The following is a 23,407-nucleotide window of genomic DNA, read 5'->3' on the forward strand; positions in this document are numbered from 1 at the left end:
ATGATGAGGATGCTGACTGAACAACAAAACAGAATTGTAATAGAGTAAAAATAACAATAGATTTTTTTCAAAATTTTTATTTCATTATTTGGATTTCCAATAACAGAGCACTGTATACATCTTGCCTCCAGGATTTCAATACTGGGCATAAACTTACATAATACTGAGACCTTAAAGGAAATTCAAGAGTGGCAGTGCAACTAAGTAGGCTATCAAGTTTTATTACAATTTAACATGAAGGGAAATTTGCTTAGAAAAAGCAATTACTTCAAATTCAATGTAAACTAAATTTCTGCAATTCAGAATTCATATATAAATGGATACATTGAATCCCCTTTTTTTTTGGGGGGGGGGGGGGGGGGGGGAGGGGGATATGAATAGAGGGCAGCATATTGTACTTCTGACATTGTAATATCATATGGATAAGACCAATCACATAAAATAAGTAATTATAGGTTAAAAAGTAGGAGGATAATTATTTACTAAAAAAAATGAGAAACAAAAAAAAGAAGAAAAGGGTGGTCCATAACCAAAGCCAGTGAAAATTCCTTGTACATGTACTGTGATTAAAAATATTTCTATGAATATACCACACATTATTTTATAAAGATAACTGAGTAGCAAATAAACAAGGATGAACATGCTTAAGTGCCTTGCTTGCATTATTCAATTTGACCAAATAATTAGGTCGCTCTGCCTTTTTGAGAAAATGTTTTATGTTTTGATTATTATTAGATCTTTCTAAGCTACCAATGAAACTTGATTATTATTGTACTCAGTATTTGGTTTTTTTATACCATCATTTTTTTATTTGACATTTTACTAATGCTGAGAACTGATTGATTCGGATAAACATAAATGAGGTCAGACGGATGTTGGTCCCTAGTGAACTATAAACAGCCCCTAAACTATTGGTCCTTGCATTCCACATTCTAGGTAAATTGCCCCTTAAAAAGTAAAATAATATAAAACTATGTTATGCCATATAGACCATCAGAAGAGCATACCAATGTCTTGGTCTCTTAAAAACAAGACAGAAATATTACCCTTAAATGCAAAATGTAACATAAAAATCAAATATAACAATATTTACGTAACAAATCTGTAGAAACAAAGAACAGTGCATTTGTGAGGGTCTGGATGAAAGTGTCTTCATATCTGTATTCTTTTTTTTTCAGGGCATTTTTTATCTTTTTATGATTTTTTTGGCGCATAATTATCCTTATTCTCTATTTTTTATATTTCAGCATCACATTATTATGTATTCTTTAGACTTTAGTACCCCATTATTGTCTTTTCTATAATTTTTTGGCCCATTTGACACTTCATATTTTTTTTTGTCCCATTATTTTTTATTCTATTAAGACTAAAGTATTAACCCCATCCATACCCTCATTTATAACAAAAATGCATTTTATGAATACTACATGTACTATAAAGGTATAGGTTTTTCAATAAGTCTCTCCAAATTTTATAGTCTTGCAAGAAATAAAAAACAAAGGTTCTGAACAAGTATATCATAGATTTTCATCTTCTTAATACAGATATAGCATAATATACATGATATATAGGGTAATTAAATCCAATAAAGTAGCAAAATGAAATAATAAACATTTAATGCTAGCCCTGTGGATGAAAAAACAGTCAAAAAATGCTTTTTAGATAAAGCACAGATGTTTTTCTGGAAAAAATAATACAAATTAGTAAAAGACTTTTATTGGTGACTTAACAAATATAAATGTTACCAACCAGATTTAGTATACAACCTCAAATTGATCCACAACTTTTGCTAATAAAAAATAAATTAATAAAAAAAATTCTCAAAACATCTCCAAATGTCTTTTCCCCTTTAAGGTTAATATGCATAAACATGTATATATAAAGATATTAAATGTAATAAGTTATAAAGCACATAGAAAACTGACACGTCACATGACATGGGAATATACATGTATGGCTATTTACCAGAATCAGTCACGGTGGGACTGAAAGGTGTCTAAATTATCTAAGACATCTCATCTTCAAACTGGTGTGATTTGGTTTTTGTTCTTCTAAATATTTTTTTTTCCTTAAAATGTATTCATATTACAACTGCATCACATCTATAGATATTTAATTTAATCCCAATGACCACAATAGAAAAGAAAGGATATGGATATTTTATGTCTGCATAATCATGATAATGAAAGTGACCCTCATAGTCGAAAAAAAAAAAATTGAAAAAAAAAAATCATTAAATGCTTAATACATGATGTAAACAGCACATGGCACATGAGACAGTATATATTATTAGAAAAAATATTCTAAAATCCTAAACAAAAAATTAAATCATCATTATAAAAATTGTAAGTAACTTAATTCAAATTGAAAAAAATATATATATATTCATATATACATATTTATTTATTACAACCTCTGTATCACAATGTAAAAAATAACTTGAAAAGAAATTCAAAGTAAAAAATTATTAACAACAACCAAATTATATAAAAACTAGCAATGGTTATACCATCTTATATGTTAACAAATTACAACGAATACATAAACTTGAACATTGATCAATTCATTTTCTTTGCTAAAGTTAAAGCACTGCATGTAAGTCATGTATAAGCAATGTGTAACATTACCTCTACTGTTACAGAATTAAAATATCAGAAATTAAGTACTATTCAAATTATCTCCCTTATCAAATATTAAAGCTACTTATTTAATATTAAAGCTACTTATAATTAGTAAAAGTAATGTTATCATAACATTTTTTACATTTAAAAATATTATTTTATCCATTTCAATATGTTTTGTCATGCAATTTTATATCATTTGCTTTAACATGTATAAGCAATTAAATGAATTGAATATAATTGCGGCCTTCCAAAAGATTAGAATGTCTTATATATGCATGACTCTTATCTAATTTTTCTTATTTCATATTCATCTGATGTTATCTCCTTTAAATACATTGGTACATAAAAAATCATAAACTACTAAAACGAACAAAGCAAATATAAAATCTATTTTTCCCAATCTAATTTTGGAATATCTGTGTTACCATTTCCATGGTAAATATTAATATGACCTTCACATTTAAAATAAAGGTCAAAAACAGACTCGTAACCTTTATCCCTCCACCAAACACAAAGCTGACGGTTCCATGTACAAGGCAAAACATAGAATAAATTTTCATGTTCTAATGATAACAAAGTGAAAAAGTCTTGATCACCTAAATGACCTTGGAATGAATATTTTTTTGTTAAATCTTTTACAACCTGCGGATTAATTAAGGAATTATATAACTCAGATTTTCTCATTTTGTCTAAGTTTAGAAGTAGAACACCACTATTAAATCCTGTGATTCCATTTGGTGGTGGATCACCAACTCTTGTACCTGGATTAGCACTACGATATACAGACAACACATGTCTATACACAGGTTGATTCTCCCTGGCTATACCCATGACATTTGTGTCAGAAAAGTTATCAAATAATTCAAAAAGCTCCTTGACATCGTTATTGAATTTCAAATCAGCATCCATCATTATGACTCTGTGTAATGTTTCTGGCATCACCCTGTGTATTGCAATAGAGAGAAAGAATAAGGAATGACTGTAATAAGCTCCAGGTTTGTAACTAAAATGCTGCTGCATCTCCTTTATAACTTCATGTAGTTTCTTTGCTAAATCATCAGTATCTAGCTTCACCAACTAAAATTAAAAAAAAAGATTTATTTTTAGACTATATTTTTACTATATAATGCATTTGGGACATGGAAGACCCTGACTATCCATAACATAATTTTTATTTATACGTGTAATTCTTAGAAAAATGCAACCACCCATATTTAATTAATTTGAGTGCCTCCCATGTCCCCCATGGGATAAATTTTGGAACTGCCCTATATAGATAGTGTACCAAAGTATGATCAATATCTGCAGGCATAATGTTAGCAAGTACAAAATGTACTAACAAGTACAATTTTCTTGAAAATTTCAAAGGTTGTAAAGTTAGTAATTCAGGGTAAAGTTATTCAACCCCAATAAAACTCAAACTTGATCAACAAATCATCATTTTACATTAATTAGCCAAAATTACGATCAATATCTACAGGCATACTTAAAAAGTCCTGAACCCTGTTTGATTTCAGAAGGACTGAACACCATTATGGCAGTTATATTGGTGAATAAAAAGGTGATATGTACATTATACAAGTTTGAACCCAATATCTGCTCAATCTGCTAAGAAGGCAGAAAACAATAACTATAGTTACATGTACTGTGTATTCAGAGTGATTAAAATCACCACAAAAAGTATGATATAGCACTATTGCATATATTTGCATTTATGCCATTCTTCAGAAAGATAAGAAATGTTTTCATTAGATAAAATGAGCTAAATGTGTCTATGTCAGAAGTTCACTAAGTTTGCAGAACAATGTCTTTTCTTTAACTGACTTTTTCTAATTGCAACTTAAAATAAATCAACTTATATTTTGAAAATACCCTATGGTCACAATAATATCTTGCATGCATTTTTTTAATTTGAAGTTGAAGTTCATATCTTTAACTGTTATATTGGCTTTATAAATAAGACTAATACCCAAACCACATTCTTAACATCAACTTTTATGGATCCAGTTTTCATTAATAATCATTCTATATTGAGGAACTCTACAGTGCTGCCAAATTTCTGTAGTGACCACTGTCCAATGCTCATAGAAAGAAACTTTTCTACAGCATGTTATAAGGCTTATTCAAAGACAGTCTATGACTTTGACAGGGGAGACTATGCTTCAGCCATGAGACACCTACAAGATATTGATTGGAATAGTAACTTTCAAAACTATAATGACACAAATGAGCTTAATTATATATTGAACAGTGAAGTTTACCATGTCATGGATAAATATATTCCAAAGAAAGTTGTATTAGTTAGACCCAGGGACAAGCCCTGGATCTCAACTGATATAAAAAGAAAAATACGTAAACGTAACCGTGCTCATAAGAAAGCCAAATCCCTAAACTTAGAATCTAATAGACAGCAAAGGGTTGGCATAAATGGCTACTTTTTGAACTGGAAGACAATTAATGCTGGTGTTCCACAAGGATTAATTTTAGGTCCTTTTAAGCTCACCTGGCCTAAAAGGCCAAATGAACTTTTCTCATCACTTAACGTCTGTCATCCGTTGTTAACTTTTACAAAAATCTTTTCCTCTGAAACTACTGGCCAAAATTTAACCAAACTTGGCCACAATCATCATTGGGGTATCTAGTTTAAAAAATGTGTCTGATGACCCCACCTGCCAACCAAGATGGCTGACATGGCTAAAAATAGAACATGGGGTTGTAAAATGCAAGTTTTGTCTATTATTTTGGAAACGATTATAAATAGAGAAAATCTGACATGGGCACAAATGTTCAGAATGATGAGCTCTACAAATTGTCCACATACGTCAAAACTTTCAGACGACTTCTTATAGGAATTATTTCCCTTAAATGAAAAATTTTACCATTTTTTTTTCATTTTTGCCTATTATTTTGAAAACTATAATAAATAGAGAGAAACTTTAAACTGCAAAAATGATCAGCATGACAAGTTCTACAAATAAGTCTGCATGGTCAAAATCGTCAGTCGACTTCTCATTAGAGTTATAGCCCTTTGATGATGATATTTATCAATATTTTTGAGTTTTTGCCTTATATCTTAAAAATTATAATAGATAGATAGAAATTTAAGTAAGCAAAAATGATCAGCAAGACAAGATCTATGATTAGGACAATTTGGAGGAAATTGTTCAATGACTCTTTATTGGAATTATTGCCCTTTGATGACAATTTTTACCATTTTTTTTTTTGCGTTTTGCCTTATATGTTTAAAATTATAATAGATAAATAGACACTTAAATCGCAAAAATGATCAACAAAGCAAGTTCTTCTAACAAGTCAAATTTTGCCGATATAGTTAGTAGACTGTCACTCTTTGTAGGAGTGATTGCCCTTAAATTAGGATTTTTTTTTACTCTCTTTTGTGTTTTGAGCAAAAACTAAAGAAGAAAAAAGGACACTATAAACAGATTTTTGTCATGAATTCTGTTCTCGTCTACAATGTTGGAAAGTGTCCCTTGTTGAATATGCACATAGACCAAGGTGAGCGACACAGGCTCTTTAGAGCCTCTAGTTTATTTCTTTTGTTTGTCAATGACATAATTGATGTTGTGACAAACAAGATCAAACTTTTTGCTGATGACACTTGCCTGTACTGTATTGTTGATGATGAGCTTTCTACAACTGAGTTCCTAAATGATGAATTCTGGAATCTTTGCACAACTGGTCTTCAGACAAGACCAAATCTTTATATTTTACCAGAAAAAATAATTCTGATGTCACATCACTGCATATGAATAACATTTCCTTAGAAAATATGTCTAAACATGAACACTTGGGCCTTACTTTTTCATCTAATGCCAAGTGGACTTTAATAGACCCATTTTGGAGTATGGGAACATTATTTGGGATAACTGTAACCAGGAAGAATCTGAGCTTATTGAGTCAGTTCAACAAAGATGCTGCTCGAATAATTACTGGTCTCAGAAAAACCTCAAGAAAAATATTATATAAAGAACTTGGATGGGATTCCCTCCAGGGTAGACGACAAAAAAATAAATTACTATATTTTCATCTGGAGAGATCCCAGAATATATAGCTGCAGAGATCACATCATTTACAAACAATTGTACACAATACAATTTACGACATCGGAGAGAATTTACAATCCCCCTATGTCGCACTTCATGTTATATTCCAAATATCTTGGATAAATGGAATTCTCTTGACAATGATACTAAATGCATTGCTAGCTTTGCCAAATTTGAGAGTGTGTTGAACGAGGATATCATCCACTGTCCACCATATTTTGACATTGGTAAACGAAAATACTATATTATACATTGTTAGCTTAGGAATGAAGCAAGTGCCTTGAATTGGCATCTTGCTACTGACCACTTGTCTGATAGCTCAAGGTGTGCTTGTGGAGACCCTACCGAAGATATCTTTAATTTTTTTTATGTTTGTCCACTCTGTACTAGACACAGATATGAACTTTTTGAAATTATTTGAAAGTTCCCAAATATTTATCTTGATGTCCTGCTCTATGGCAACCCAGATCTCAATATAGATGAAAATACGTAAATATTTACAAGTGTACAACAATATATTGAAAATACAAGAAGATTTCAATAATGTTAAAATGACAAGTCTAATTTTGATATTGCACCCTATGTACGTACCACTAAGGTTCTTCATTGCTCCAAATTAAGTTGACTTTGAATTACTTTTCTTATTTTGAACTAATAGATGAATTATATTGCTATAATTAGTTCATCATTTAAACACGCTCAATAAAAAAAAAAAATATATATATATCTATCAAATACAATATATATCAAAGTAAATGGCATGAATGTAGGTGGTATACATCAAATAGCTGTACTGAAATATATTGATATTGTGTGAACATGTATATAAGTTATAAAGATAGATCATTTTTGTCACAGTGAGTCTAATAATATGATCATGAAAAAACACTATATATTCCTCTTTAATAGAGTGCTACCTTTTATTTTTAGAAACATACATAATTTGATAAAATCTCTCTGAGAACATTCTATTCACTATAGTGTACCGACCCCAGATTACAGGTTTATGATTAATTATTACTTACTAAGATCAAAATGCTGGGTTACATGTATGTATTTAAACTGTAAGAATAACATATTAAATTGAAAAGTATTATTAATATTAACATGATTAAGGCATTAACATACACCCAAATGTTTCAAAAGAAAAACCAGTCAACAACATTATCAAAGAGGTTAATTGTTGTTTAAGGTAAATGTAAAGAAAAGCAAAGTAGAAAACTTTGAGTACAAATGTACTGCCCTTATGACATGTTGATTGTTCCTGTTGTTTTTGGTGTGCTGGTACTGTTTGGTACATAGACTCTTTATAGAATTGGAATGACCATTGGACTTAGAACTAGTGGCTGAAGAATTTGTATCACTTAATTGTCAATTTTCACTATACTTGATACAATGCAAAAAGCAAAAATGCTCATTAAAAATGTTATATCATCCATCAAGGGCAATAACTCCTATAAGGAATGGACCGATAATTTCAGGCATGTTGCTTGATTTGAAGATCTACAGTCATGCTGTTAATTTTTGTTATTTACAGTTTCTCTCCATCTATGCAAAAAAAAAAAAAAAAAATGAATGGCAACACTATAAGAAGTCAACTGACAGTTTGGGTAATGTTGACTTATTAGTAGATCTAGTACTGCTGGTTATTTTAGCAATGTACAGATTCTGTCAATCATCTAAAGTTTTCATTAAAAAACACAAAAATGGGTACAAAGTGTCTTTCAAGGGCAATAACTCCCATAAGGAGTCATCTAACCACACCTGCTATGAAAACATATTTGTAAATATTGTCCTGCCCATCATTTCTGCAGTTAACAGTTTCTCTTAGATTTTGCTAAAAATCACATAAACAGGTTAATATTGTCTTTCAAAGGCAATTACTCCTATAAAAGTCAACTAAAAATTTATCCCATTTAGACTAATAGTAGATCTTGTCCTGCTGGTCTTTTCTTCTATAAAAGTTCTTGTCTATCTACTATAGTTTCCATAAAATAAACTGTTATCACAGAGATATGTCTCACCTTTTTGTAATTTTGATAATGCAAATGTTGAAATTAAAATAGCAATACTTTAACATGTAAGTTATGCAAATATTCAAAGTCAATGAACCATGACTGAAGGTACATGGCTAAACAATCTCCATGGAATGAGATGTGCCAATGCTAATACAACTGCATACCAAATACCATTGACTTATTATAAGTCGTTCCCTTTAAACAAACCTAAACACAAACATTAACTTGTAAACTATGTAAAAGTTTCAAAGTCAATGAACCATGATCAGGGGTGGGGCTATATAATCTTCATGGAAATGATACTTGCAAATGCCAATAAATTTGCATTCCAAATATCATTGACTTAAGATTAGCAGTTCATCTTGAACTGACCTAATCACAAACTAATACATGTAAACTAAGCAAAAGTTTTAAAGTAAATAGACCATGACTGAGGGGGCGGGGCCAAATATTCTCCATGGAAATGAGATGTGTTAATGCTTACACAACTGAACACCAATTAACATTGGCCTACCACTAATGGTTCCCCTTGAACTGACCTAATCACAAACTAATACATGTTAACTTGGCAAAGTTTTCAAAGTCTATAGACCATGACTAAGGGGGCGGAGCCTAATAATCTCCATGGAAATGAGATATGCCAATGCTTATACAACTGCATACCATATATCATTGACCTACCACTAGTGGTTCCCCATAAATTGACCTAATCACAAACTAATACATTTAAACTATGAAAAGTTTCAAAGTCAATAGACCTTGACTGAGGGGGCAGGGCCAAATAATCTCTATGGTAATGAGATGTGCAAATGCTAATACAACTGCATACCAAATATCATTCACCTACCACTAGTGGTTCACCATGAACTAGACCTAATCACAAACTAATACATTGTTGACACCGTCGCCGCTGCCGCCTGAAACAGCATACCTATGTCTCGCTTTTTGACTCCTTACAAAAAAAAGGAAAAAATTTTGTTCAAGGGCAATAACTTCTATAAGGAGGCAACAGTTGATTTTGGGGCATGTTGATTTCCCCCCAGATTTTATCCACCTGACCATTTTTACTGTTTTCAGTTTCTATCAATCTACTATAGTTTTCACAAAAAATTGTAAAAAGCCTCTTTCAAGGGCAATAACTCCTTTAAAAAAGTACACTGAAGATTTCAGCTGTGTTCATTTACAAAATGTATTTTTAGTTCTTGTTCTGCTGATCATATCTGCCATTACAGCTTCCCTCTAACTATTATAGTTTTAAATATAATACCAAAATTTGCAAAACATTGGTAAAAATCATCATTTTAAGGACAATAACTCCCTTAAGGTGTTGTTGGATAGTTTTGGTCAAAGAGAAGTTAGGCAGATCTTGATTGGTGAGCAGTCTTGCCATGTTAGAATTTGTGAATTTTTAACAGTTTTAATAAGTGTCAAAATTTCATCAAAATTTTAGTTGTCCAGATTTTTCATCGTTTCATCTGCAGATATAGATCTGACTTCTGGTTGACTGACTTTTCATGATAAGGCTGCAGCCATCTTGTTTTGATCAAAGTGAGAGATTTTACCTACTTGTCAAAAGACAGATTTTTCAATGAAAGATTTCCAATTTGAAAAAATATTGTGAGGCTCCCACCAATATTCAGAAAAATTCAATACAAGAACTATCAGGGGCATTTCCAAATCTTCAAGAAAGGGGGCATAATCATAAGGACTTGTCTACAGGTTAGATTTATGTTGACAAGTCACGATGGGTACATGTATCAGGTTGTTCCAGCCACAAATTAATCAAGTCCCAAGTTGATCCGGCCTGAAGTCAATTCAACCCTAAGTCAATCCATGCCAAGTCGATTCGACCCAAGTTAATACTTGATGTAATAAAATACAAAATAGTATAAAAGTTGGGGAACAAACATTTCTCAATTTTGGTAATTTTTATAACTTAAAAAACTAGAGGCTCTCAAGCGCCTGTGTCGCTCACCTGTATCTACTGTGGTTTTGGAAATCATGTAAAATAAGGTTAAAATCATATAGATATATGTTACCTAATAATGATTGAGGCCAAGTTTGGTTTAATTTGGCCCAGTAGTTAAATTAAAAGCAGAAGATTTTTGAAAAGATTTACAAAAATTACCAATAAATTGCAGAAAATAACTTTAAAGGACAATAACTCCAATAAGATGTCAATTGCCAATTGGTCATGTTAAATTATTTGTAGATCTTTCTTTGCTTGATATTTTTGCTGTTTACAGTATATCTCAATCTATAATGATATTCAAGATAATTAACAAAAAATAAAAAATTTCCTTTCCTCCGCTCCAAAATTTTTTTTCACCCAGGTCCTGTATAATGCCGAAAAATGCAGAAAAATGTTTTTATGGAACACCCTTCAAAAAAAATTTGGGTCTGGGGGTATTCACCCAATATAAGTATGGTGAAAGAAAAGATATAATCATGATGATAATGGTTTATAGAAAACGTAACACTGAATAATTCTGAAAATGGAACATATCAAGGAGAAATTGTTAGCACCCCTCCCCCCCCCCTCTGAAAAAATTGCACCCCCTGGAAAAAAAATCGTCATCCCATTGTAGTCTTCCAATAGTTACTGAAGACCCCTTATTATTATTTAAATTAGTTTTCAAGTTGTGACCATTTGAAATTGATTTTTTACATTTTTCCCATAGACTTCTATAGTAAACCCCTATAGATGTTCTATTTTTACCAATGGGGACCATGTTAGTTGTAGGACAGGGTAATCCGATATATTTTTCAATCAAGATACTCTAACATGTCATGATAATTGTGGCTTAGTTTAATTCCATTTGGCCAAGTAGATTAAGAGGAGAAGATTTTTGTAAAAAGTTTCAGAGATATAAGCCAAGAACTGCATTTTACCTCTATGTTCAATTTTTAGCCATGGCGGACATCTTGGTAGGAGGGCTCAGTCATCGGATACATTTTTTAAAATTGATACCCTAAGGATGATTTAGGCTAAGTATGGTTTAACTTGGCCCAGTAATTTCAGGAGAAGATTTTTGTAAAAGATAACAAAAATTTACAAAAAATTGTGAAAAATTGACTTTAAAGGGCAAAACTCCTTGAGGGGTCAATTGAAAATTTTTATCATATTGACTTATTTGTAGATCTTACTTTGCTGAACACTTTTGCTGTTTACAGTTTATCTCTATCTATTATAATATTCAAGATAATAACCAAAAACTGCAAAATTTCCTTAAAATTGCCAATTCAAGGGCAGCAACCCAACAACGGGTTGTCTGATTTGTCTGAAAATTTCAAGGCAGATAGATCTTGAACTCATGAACATTTTTACCCGAGTCAGATTTGCTCTAAATGCTTTAGTTTCAGAGATATAAGCCAAAAACAGCATTTTACCCCTATGTTCTATGTTTAGCCATGGCAGCCATCTTGATTGGTGGGCGGGGTCATCGGATATATTTTTTAAACTAGATACCATAAGGATGATGGAGGCCAAGTTTGGTTTAATTTGGCCCAGTGGTTTCAGAGGATAAGATTTTTGTAAAAGTTAACCACGGACAACAAGTGATGAGAAAAGCTGGGTACAAGTCAAATCGGCACCTGGTCAAATCGGCACCCATAGAAAAAGTCAAATCTGCACCTGGTGAAATCGGCATCTAGTAAAATCGGCACCTATTTAAAGTCAATTCGGCATCCAATAAAATATGATTGATTGATTGTTGATTGTTGGTTGCTTAACGTCCAGTGGCAAATATATCATGCATATTCAGGACGAGAACAAATTTACAATAAATACAATAGGTAGGTTCTGTAATAGGCTGTAATTTAGACTGCCACGGCAAATGAGGGTATATTGAATAGGGACAGAAATGGACGCCCCACTTTAGCAAGGGTTTTACTGCCGGTCGAAAGAAGACCAATGGTGATCATACTTCTATTCCCCAGTCACCCTTGGGGGGAATATTATTTGATATAATATATATATATATAAATAATTCTAAAAATGTATAAATGATCTTTCTATCTATAATTATTTTTGGGGTTGGATTTTATCATTCATTACATCTTTAAAAATAAATTTATAAATTTATTGTTTAAAGTTTTCTCAACATTCTATGACTGATGTTTTGATAAGTTTTCTTTTCAATTAATTAATTAATAACTTTTATCAATTACATAATTAACATGTTTGTTGTTTTAACTCTATACAGGTAGTTATTGCTGTTTTTTCTTCAAAAACTTAATAATAAACAATGAAAGCCATTACCCAAGCTGTTGTTTAATTATGAGAAAATTAGATGCAATAAAAGGGAAAACTATGAGTTCCTTTCATTACTATCACTAATCAAACTTGCATGCAAAATAATTAGCAATTAAGGTGGTTTTTCAGGAAACTTTAAACAGCATTAAACATGTTAAACCAACAATCATGCAAAATGCTCAACTGGTTAAAACATGCATAAAAAATATCCAATACCTTAAATACACATTAATTTGAACGAAAAAAATACATACAGAAATCCCCCAAATATGTAAATAAGTTAATACTTGGATAACCCCTTCTTTATTTTAATCTTTTTGCTTAAAATACTATAAAAACATATATTAAACATAACTAACATGGGTGCCGAAATGACTTCATCGGGTGCCGATTTAACCAGGTGCCAAATTGACTAGGTGCTGATTTGACTATACCGGGTACCGATTTGACCAGGTGCCGATTTGACTATATCGGGTACCGATTTGACCAGGTGCCGATTTGACTATACCATGTACCGATTTGACCAGGAGCCGATTAAACCAGGTGCCGATTTGACTAGAATTCAGAAAAGCTCACTTGACCCTTTGGGTCAGGTGAGCTAAAAATGAATGTTTGTGTGCAACAGCTTAAGATCAGCTTGTGTACTGGTATTATAATAATTGGTCATAAAATTAGATGGACTCTAAGCGTTTGATTTATATTATCTGACATTTCGGGTCTGCCAAATTTTACTGAGTTCAATATTTTATACTTTCGGAAGTGACGTATCTTGGAAAATCATGGAAACCATTTTGAAATCAAAGTAAATCTTTGCACATCTCAACTATTGTATCTTACTTTATCATTTCTTTTGGATATTTCTGGAAATAATTTGCAACAATAAATATAAAAAAGAAGATGTGGTATGATTGCCAATGAGACAACTCTTCACAAGAGACCAAATGACACAGAAATTAACAACTATTGGTCACCTCACGGCCTTCAACAATGAGCAAAGCCCATACAGCACAGTCAGCTATAAAAGGCCCCGAAATGACAAATGTAAAACAATTCAAACAAGAAAACAGCCTAATTAATGTACAATAAAATGCTCCTGCTGGGGGGCAGCTTGATACGACAGCAGAGGTCAAACCCTGAACAGTTGGGGCAAGTATGGACACTACATTCAAGCTTGATACAGCACTGAATTTGGATTGTAATTAAATATTTGACACAGCATAGGTTTCTGACACAGAATGAATGTGGTCTAAGAACTTAATAATTTTTAATTTACCTATTCAAACCATATCATTATTATTTGCTTTTATATATAATCAGAAATAACCAATTTAAAATGGAAAATTTTAAAGAAAAAAAAGGGAAAAAAAATCCCCCCCCCCAAATTTTTTGAACCCCCTTATGATTCATCACCCCCAAACTCAATCCCAGCCTTCCCTTTGTGGTATGGTACCTTGCAGTACAATGTCAGAGAGATCCATACACTTGAACACAAGTTATTGTCTGGAAACTAGAAAAATGCTTGTTTTTTGGCCCCTTTTTGACCCCAAATTCCTAAACGTTTAGGGCAATTACCCCCAAACTCAAACCCAGCTTTTCTTTGTGATATGGAACCTTGTAGTACAATTTCATAAAGATCAATACACTTACACACAAGTTATTGTCCTGAAACTAAAAAAATGCTTGTTTTTTAGCCCCTTTAGAGCCCCTAATTCCTAAAATTTTGAGGCAATTACCCCCAAAATCAATCCCAGCCTTCCCTTTGTGGTATGGTACCTTGCAGTACAATATCAGAGAGATCCATACACTTGAACACAAGTAATTGTCTGGAAACTAGAAAAATGCTTGTTTTTACGGCCCCTTTTTGTCCCCTTATTCCTTAACGTTTTGGGCAATTACCCCCAAACTCAATTTCAGCTTTCCATTTGTGATATGGAACCTTGTAGTACCATTTCATAAAGATCCATACACTTACACACAAGTTATTGTCATGAAACTAGAAAAATGCTTGTTTTTTCCCCCTTTGTGGCCCCTAATTCCTAAAATTTGGAGGCAATTACTCCCAAAATCAATCCCAGCATTCCCTTTGTAATATGGAACCTTGTGGTACAATGTCATAAAGATCAATACACTTACACACAAGTTATTGTCCTGAAACTAAAAAAATGCTTGTTTTTTAGCCCCTTTAGAGCCCCTAATTCCTAAAATTTTGAGGCAATTACCCCCAAAATCAATCCCAGCCTTCCCTTTGTGGTATGGTACCTTGCAGTACAATTTCAGAGAGATCCATACACTTGAACACAAGTAATTGTCTGGAAACTAGAAAAATGCTTGTTTTTAGGCCCCTTTTTGTCCCCTTATTCCTAAACGTTTTGGGCAATTACCCCCAAACTCAATTTCAGCTTTCCATTTGTGATATGGAACCTTGTAGTACCATTTCATAAAGATCCATACACTTACACACAAGAAATTGTCATGAAACTAGAAAAATGCTTGTTTTTTTCCCCCTTTTTGGCCCCTAATTCTTAAAATTTGGAGGCAATTACCCCCAAAATCAATCGCAGCATTCCCTTTGTGATATGAAACCTTGTGGAACAATGTCAGAGAGATCCATACACTAACACACATGTTATGTCATGAAACTAGAAAAATGCTTGTGTTTTGCCCCTTTTTGGCCCCTAATTCCTTAACTGTTGGTACCATAACCCCCATAATCTATCCCCACCTTCCTTTTGTGGTATTGAACCTTATGGTAAAATTTCATAGAGATCCATTCACTTAAACTTAAGTTAGAGTGCTATAACCAATGTGTCTTCGGACGATGACTACGACGCCGGACGACGACAACGACATACCAATATACGACCGCAAAATTTTTTTGCGGTCATATAAAAAAATGAACAAAAAACAAATATGTAACACAGCAACAAACAACAACCACTGAATTACAGGCTCCTAACCTGGGACAGTGGTGTAACAGTACAACATAAGAACAAATTATAACAAGAGTGCACACGCTGAAATGTCTCGCCTTCTTTACTAATCACTGATATTAGGCCAAGTAAATTTAATTAGTAGATTTTCATCCAAATTTTTGAAAAAAATGGGGCGGGTGGGAGGATTTTGTTTTTTATTTTTTATTAGATATGAAACGCTCTTCATATATGCAAGTGTAATAATAAGGTTCTATCATGTATATACATGTATAACGAATTAAACATATAAAGAAATGCAAAAACCTAAATTTGAAACAGGAAGTTATTAATGAAACGAAACTATCGACAGTTACCATGGTTACCGGTAACGAAAATGAATAAAATCCGGAAATCGTAAATTTTTCAAAATAAAAAAAATTGGGGCGGAACGATTTCAGAGGGGCGGGCGGGGATGAAAATCTATCAATTAATTTTAATTGGCCTTATGTTGATAGTCCTAAATATAAAGCTTTATTACAACTGTCACATAAACTTAACATTAACCAAGAAAACTAAACATTGACCAATGAACCATGAAAATGAGGTCAAGGATAGATGAACCATGCCAGGCAGGCATGTACAGCTAACAATTCTTCCATACAACAAATATAGAACTTTGACCTATTGCTTATAGTTTAAGAAAATCAGACCAAAACACAAAAACTTAACACTGAGCAATGAACTGTGAAAATGAGGTCAAGGTCAAATAAAACCTGCACGACTGACAAATAGATCATTTCCATACACCAAATATAGTTGACCTATTGCATATAGTATTAGAAAAAAAGACCAGAACTCAAAATCTTAACTTTGACCACTTAACCATGAAAATGAGGTCAAGGTCAAATGACACCTGCCAGCTAGACATGTACACCTTACAATCATTCCATACACCAAATATAGTAGACCTATTGCATACAGTATAAGAAAAACAGACCAAAACACAAAAACTTAACTATAACCACTAAACCATGAAAATGAGGTCAAGGTCAGATGAAACCTGCCAGTTGGACATGTACACCTTACAGTCCTTCCATACACCGAATATACTTGACCTATTGCTTATAGTATCTGAGATATGGACTTGACCACCAAAACTTAACCTTGTTCACTGATCCATGAAATGAGGTCCAGGTCAAGTGAAAACTGTCTGACGGGCATGAGGACCTTGCAAGGTACACACATACCAAATATAGTTATCCTACTACTTACAATAAGAGAGAATTTAGCATTACAAAAAGTGTTAACTTTTTTTTCAAGTAGTCACTGAACCATGAAAATGAGGTCAAGGACATTGGACATGTGACTGACGGAAACTTCGTAACATGAGGCATCCACATACAAAGTATGAAGCATCTAGGTCTTCCATCTTCTAAAATATAAAGCTTTTAAGAAGTAAGCTAACGCCGCCGTAGCCGCTGCCGGATCACTATCCCTATGTTGAGCTTTCTGCGACAAAAGTCGCAGGCTCGACAAAAATCAGTTGAAAAAGGCTTAACTCATCAGATGCGGTACCTCAAATCACCAAATAACACCGTTATTAGCCAAATAACACTTGTAATCACCGAATAACACTTGAAATTTTAATATTAGCACATATTGGTGACATTTAAACATTGATTATTAAACAATATTGTATTATAAGTGTATTTTTTAACTTAAAAATGATTTATAGAAAGCAGGTAAGTTCATAAAGATCATTATAAATATTAGTGTGTACATCCAACATGTTACATGGCGACCAAGGAAAACACAATGGGAAGAATAAAAGAATGATTGCATATGCATACAAAGGGAAAAGCGATGAAAATAAAATATTAAATAATGTACTGTATATACAGAGTATTGTCCAATAATTGTTTTTCAGTAAGGTTTCGAAAAGTTAACAAGTACATTAAAGCCATGCAATTACTCCAATCACCAATTAGTTTTCTTAACGATTTACTCAATATTGAATGAAACGTAATTAAGAATTTTCACATATTTAATTTAAATTTAATAAAAAAATTAATTATACTTGATTGTTTTATAATAAAAACAAAGCAGCTGAATGGATGATTCGTATGTGTGTATTTTCTCAAAAAGAAAATTAAAGATTTCCATTGGCAAATATTAATGTTTTTACAAGTAACTAAAATTTGGTATAAAAACATATGAAGACATATGTGCTGTCTTCCATTTTTAAAATGGCTTTATATCCTTGTGTTCAATGTGATGAAGAATGTGTTGATTGCACAATTTAGTGCAGTAGTTGTGATCGTTGGGTTCACAGTGCTTGTGTCCCAATGAATGATTCAATGTTATCGTCCTGGTCAGATGTGTCTCTAAAGTTCCTATGTAAGGACTGCTGCTTTACAGACAACAAGTACGACATGGCCAAGTCCCTAGAAAGGTAAGTAATTTTATAAAGTATATTTTCAACATAATATTTATTAGAATGTATATGAAATATATAAAGAACAAATGTGAAATTGTACATATTTAATTTTAATGAAGACATTAATTTCACTAATTCGATTATATTTAACTTGTTTCTTATTTCATTTTCTTTGGCAATATACATTTGTATATTCAATTTACTTAATTTACTAAAAATTCAGAAATAAAAGTAAAGGAAAAAAAATAATATTCTTAGTATTGACGTTTAATTATTTTTTTATTGCTATGTTCATCCATTTTAATACATAATTCAGGAATAAAAGTAAAGGAAAAAAAAAAATAATATTCATAGTATAGAAGTTTAATTTTTTTTTATTGCTATGTTCATCCATTTTAATACATTAAATTAAGTTTAATAATAAAATATTTTTTGCCAATTAGATAATTTAATTGTGATAATGCCAAGTTCCCAATAATCAAAATATTTTATTACCTTACAATTCTATCATATTGTTAATTAGATTGTTGTTTACTGACACGTGCCCATTACATAATTAATCATTAAATGATAATGAAATTATATTACGGTATGGACACTCTGCATTAAACAGGCTTGTGACTGTCTTGGTATACCAAGGCTGCATTACCAAAACCAATAATAATAATTAAGAAAAAAGAACACAAATAAATATTTACAACTACATACAATATATGTACTTCCTAACTATATCTTCTGTAAAAGTGTAATAAGCTTTATTGTTTCACAAAGAATTTTTGATTATTCAGAAAATAAAAATAAATAAAAAAATTATTTAAACTTATTTGATATGAGTTTTTTTCTGTTTAATAAAATACTTTTTTTTTGCAAAATTCAAAAGACATTCGATGTTAAAAAGTTTTTCTTCTTCTTGAACAAAATACATTTCACGTGGAGTCAATGAGAAAATATTTCAGTTCATCGTACGAGAAAAAGGGAAGGCACCGTGCCTGATGGTAGGATGAATGTCATAAAGCCGAGGGCATTGGGCAAGAAAATCGGAGAACGTAAAAGAAAGATAAACGAGAGAACAACAACCTTCAAAAAGAAGAAGGACTGAACTGATTGTGTATTTAATACTATACATGCATTACATTATTATTACAGCAGTGGGTAAATAATGACTTGTTTTAAAAAAGTTTATTGTGTTATTTAATTGTATATTATTTTTATTGCACTTACTTTGTTGCTTACTTCATGTACTTCTTCTGTTTTATTGGTAAGTATATTGTATTGTTGATACTGTTTATTTGAATTGTGTTGAACTTTTTAACCATTGTATGTTTATAACTTACTTTTAACTGCTTACTTCTTCTGTTTCATTGGTAAGTATATTGTATGATGATTATGTATTGTTCATGCTGTTTATTTGTATTGTGTATACTTTTTCAAATTGTTCATGCTTTTTGTTTGTATTGTGTATATTTTTCTATATTGTTCATGCTGGTTTTTTTTTATTGTGTATTTTTTTTTTTACTGGTAGGTACATGTATATGTTCCAACCAATGTATGTTTATAATCTATTTTTAATTGCTTTCTCCTAATGTTTAAGTAAGTATATTGTATTGTTTATGCAGTTAATTTGTATTGTGTTTAATGCATTTTTCTTTTACTGTTCCCCATTGCTGTTTTATAGACAGACTGGATAAATAATGCATGTATAGTATTGTTGCAAATGTTTTCAGGTCCAACTGGAAGAAAATATTTTTTAACAATAAGTTCTAAATTAATTGTTTTCGCGGACTATGTCAGATAAGCCTGTGCCTTGTGCAGGATATCTTAGTAGTTTTAATTTTTTACAATAAATTCTAAATAAATTGTTTTCGCGGACTATGACAGATAAGCCCGTGCCTTGTGCAGGATATCTTAGTAGTTTAAATTTTTTACAATAAATTCTAAATAAATTGTTTTCACAGACTATGACAGATAAGCCCGTGCCTTGTGCAGGATATCTTAGTAGTTTTAATTTTTTACAATAAAATTCTAAATAAATTCTAAATAAAATGTTGTTTTCGTGGACTACGACAGATAAGCCAGTGCCTTGTGCAGGATATCTTAGTAGTTTTAATTTTTCAAAATAAAATTCTAAATAAATTGTTTTCACGGACTATGACAGACAAGCCTGTGCCTTGTGCAGGATATCTTAGTAGTTTTAATTTTTTACAATAAATTCTAAATAAATTGTTATCGCGGACTATGACAGATAAGCCCGTGCCTTGTGCAGGATATCTAAGTAGTTTTAAAAGGGCTTGGTTACTCTCCATTTTTAAATAAAAAAAAAAAAAATAATACACAGATATTTTATTTAAAAGTAGAAATTTTTGATTATAATATTATTTTTTTAAAAGCTTTAAAAAAAAAAATTATTATTGTAAACGATTCCATATTTTCTTTAAAAGGGGAGGCGCCCACCCTCACATTGTTCATTGCCTTGACGTGAGGGCTCCACTTTGGTGGTCTAAAATGAACACGTTGAGGGATTGTATGCAATCATTCTTTTATTCTTCCCATTGTGTTTTCTTTGGTCGCCATGTTGGATGTACACACTAATATTTAATGCGATCTTTATGAACTTACCTGCTTTCTATAAATCATTTTTAAGTTATAAAATACACTTATAATACAATATTATATACCGTAATTATCAATGTTTACATGTCACCAATATGTGCTAATATTAAAATTTCAAGTGATATTCGGTGATTACAAGTGTTATTTGGCTAATAACGGTGTTATTTGGTGATTCGTGTTACCCCATCAGATGGATACAAATAGAAATACATCTAACAAAAACACAGAGTGGACCTTGTCGGGTATTTGTACATCCCAACAACAAAAAGACACTAAGTACAGATCTTAGAGTACACAAAAGGTAAGACTTTGTACATATATCTATGCAAAAATTTCTTGCCTTCATCGAAGATTTCAAACCAATCTCAAAGTTCCGCTGAAAATTCTCTCAAATCCAGACGGAAAAAAAAGGCTTCAGCTTTATGACGTCGTAGTAAGGTACATCAACCATTTTGTCAACCCCCCTTACTTACTATTGAACATACACCTTATCGCTTTTTGTCTGCCATTTCTGGACATCACAAAGGTTGCCGTAAAATGTTGACGCCATAATACAAAATGTCTGACACCACAAATGAAAAGTGAATGTTATATTACGTTAAAAGTTCAAAAGGCGCAGATTCTGAGATCAAGCTGTGCAGATTTCCAAATAGCGATAAGGTCTTTTATGTTGTTCGACTGTACGCATAATAAAAATAAATATGTTTATTGATTATAATATTACCTTGTATTGTTTATTGTATTTACTGACAGCTTGTTTCAAGATTGCATCTGCCAAGACCTGACTATCTCTGTCACCAATTATGTAAATGTTGACAGGCAAAGTTGTCCATTTAAACATTGATAAAACAGTTGTTTGGAACTTTTGTTGTAAATTAGTGTTGTCTTTGGCATTTGTAAATGTAATCACAACATTAATTTCATGTATCGGTTCATTTTTCTGGGCCGTAGCTGTGCCAAGTGCCTGCGGTTCGTTTTCCAAAAAAACTTTCACATTGCCCACTCCTTTACCTAAAGGCACAGGGTCTGGCTGTGGTATTTTTGAGTCAATGTGATTGAAAATGGATGTTGTCAAAAGAATTTGGTAGCAAATAATAATTAGAACACATGTAATAAGGAAAGCAAGTATCTTCAGCACACCGGATGATCTCATATTCGGTTTTCAGCTGCATCGTTTGTATAGTTATTGTCAAAAATATGTATACAATCCCGGGAAGGTCTTAAACGCGGAAACGTAAAATTGACATATATTTCAAGTCATTTCTCTGGAACGGCTGTACATAAAATAAAAATTAAAACGATTTTTAAAAGCTTATGAATTATTCTACAGTTTTAAATATAATTACTTTGATTTTGAAATGTACTTTTACCAGAAAGTTGTCCGAAGCCCTGATCAGCGAGAATACCTCAGTTCCGATTTTGCCACTTTTAACTAAAATTCACGAAAAGTTCACAATTCGGTCAAACACTTTAATACTATTTCTTAAGAAAATTTACTAAAGAAGATATGGCTTGAAATACATTAAGTGAAAATGGAAAAAGCGTAGTCCTTTAATTGAAATGATGAAGTTTAATTTCTACCCATAAATGAGTAAAAAAAATCGTTTATAGTATAATATTTTTTTTTGAATTTTTTATTGCAGTCAATGCTATTTACTTATTGATGGGTATGTCTTTCATATTTTTCTTTTAATATTTTAAACTTTCCAGATTAATTAAATTAGTTTTTCCTTCACAACCTATCATGCCCTCTGTTGTGTTAATTTGGATAATGTGGGTTTTAGTTTTTTAAAGTTTTTGGGGATTTTTTCCTGAAATTATTTTTAGGAAAATTTGTGAGAATTTTTTTTCTTCAAAACAAGACATTAAGTGTTCTCTCATATATTTTTGATCTTACTTGACATGAGTGCCTCCCTTAAACCCTGACTGGCAAATTTCAAGAGCATTTGCAACTGTATAAATAAACCAATGTGAATGTTGATTTTTTTTTTGTCGTTGGTTTAAATGTTGCAATAGTAAACAGTTAAGTGAAAAAATGTTAAAACTTACCATTATTTATAGTGGTTACAGTATTTGGAACAGGTTATTTATATTGAATTACAAGAGTTATATTAAATAAATGATAGGATAGTTAAGGTTTATGAAATTATATACTGGGACCTTTGTTTAAGTCAATACTCATTGTAAGACTATTTTGTATGTTTTATGTTTTAAGTCGTCTTCCAACTTTACAACTGCTTTCTGGATATATGGAAACACATTTGTGCACAAATAATGGTGTTTGCAACACCTACAAATTGCAAATTTTTCTTGGAAAAAAGATGCAATATTTGACAAAAACATGTAAAAAGTAAAACAACAAAAATACCGAACTCCAAGGAAAATTCAAAACGGAATGTATCGCGCAACAAGACATATTTGACAGAATCGTTTATGAACTACAAAACCATTAATTCTAGAAATGACAATTGAAATTGATATGCTACC

The 23,407-nt window shown here is 31.6% G+C and overlaps 1 protein-coding gene across 1 annotated transcript; it reads right to left on the minus strand.

The window, feature by feature from the left end:
• Nucleotides 1–358: 358 nt before the first annotated feature.
• LOC127719857 (xyloside xylosyltransferase 1-like) lies at nucleotides 359–22,083 on the minus strand. Its single transcript, XM_052226197.1, has 2 exons — nucleotides 21,645–22,083; nucleotides 359–3,701 (listed from the first exon to the last, which is right to left on the minus strand). The coding sequence occupies exons 1-2, from the start codon at nucleotides 22,071–22,073 to the stop codon at nucleotides 3,012–3,014; spliced, it is 1,119 nt and encodes a 372-aa protein (XP_052082157.1). The 5' UTR covers nucleotides 22,074–22,083; the 3' UTR covers nucleotides 359–3,011.
• Between the last annotated feature and the right edge of the window lie 1,324 nt (nucleotides 22,084–23,407).

This window comes from Mytilus californianus, unplaced genomic scaffold, assembly GCF_021869535.1.
Source record: "Mytilus californianus isolate M0D057914Y unplaced genomic scaffold, xbMytCali1.0.p SCAF_11, whole genome shotgun sequence".
Lineage (NCBI taxonomy): Eukaryota > Metazoa > Mollusca > Bivalvia > Mytilida > Mytilidae > Mytilus > Mytilus californianus.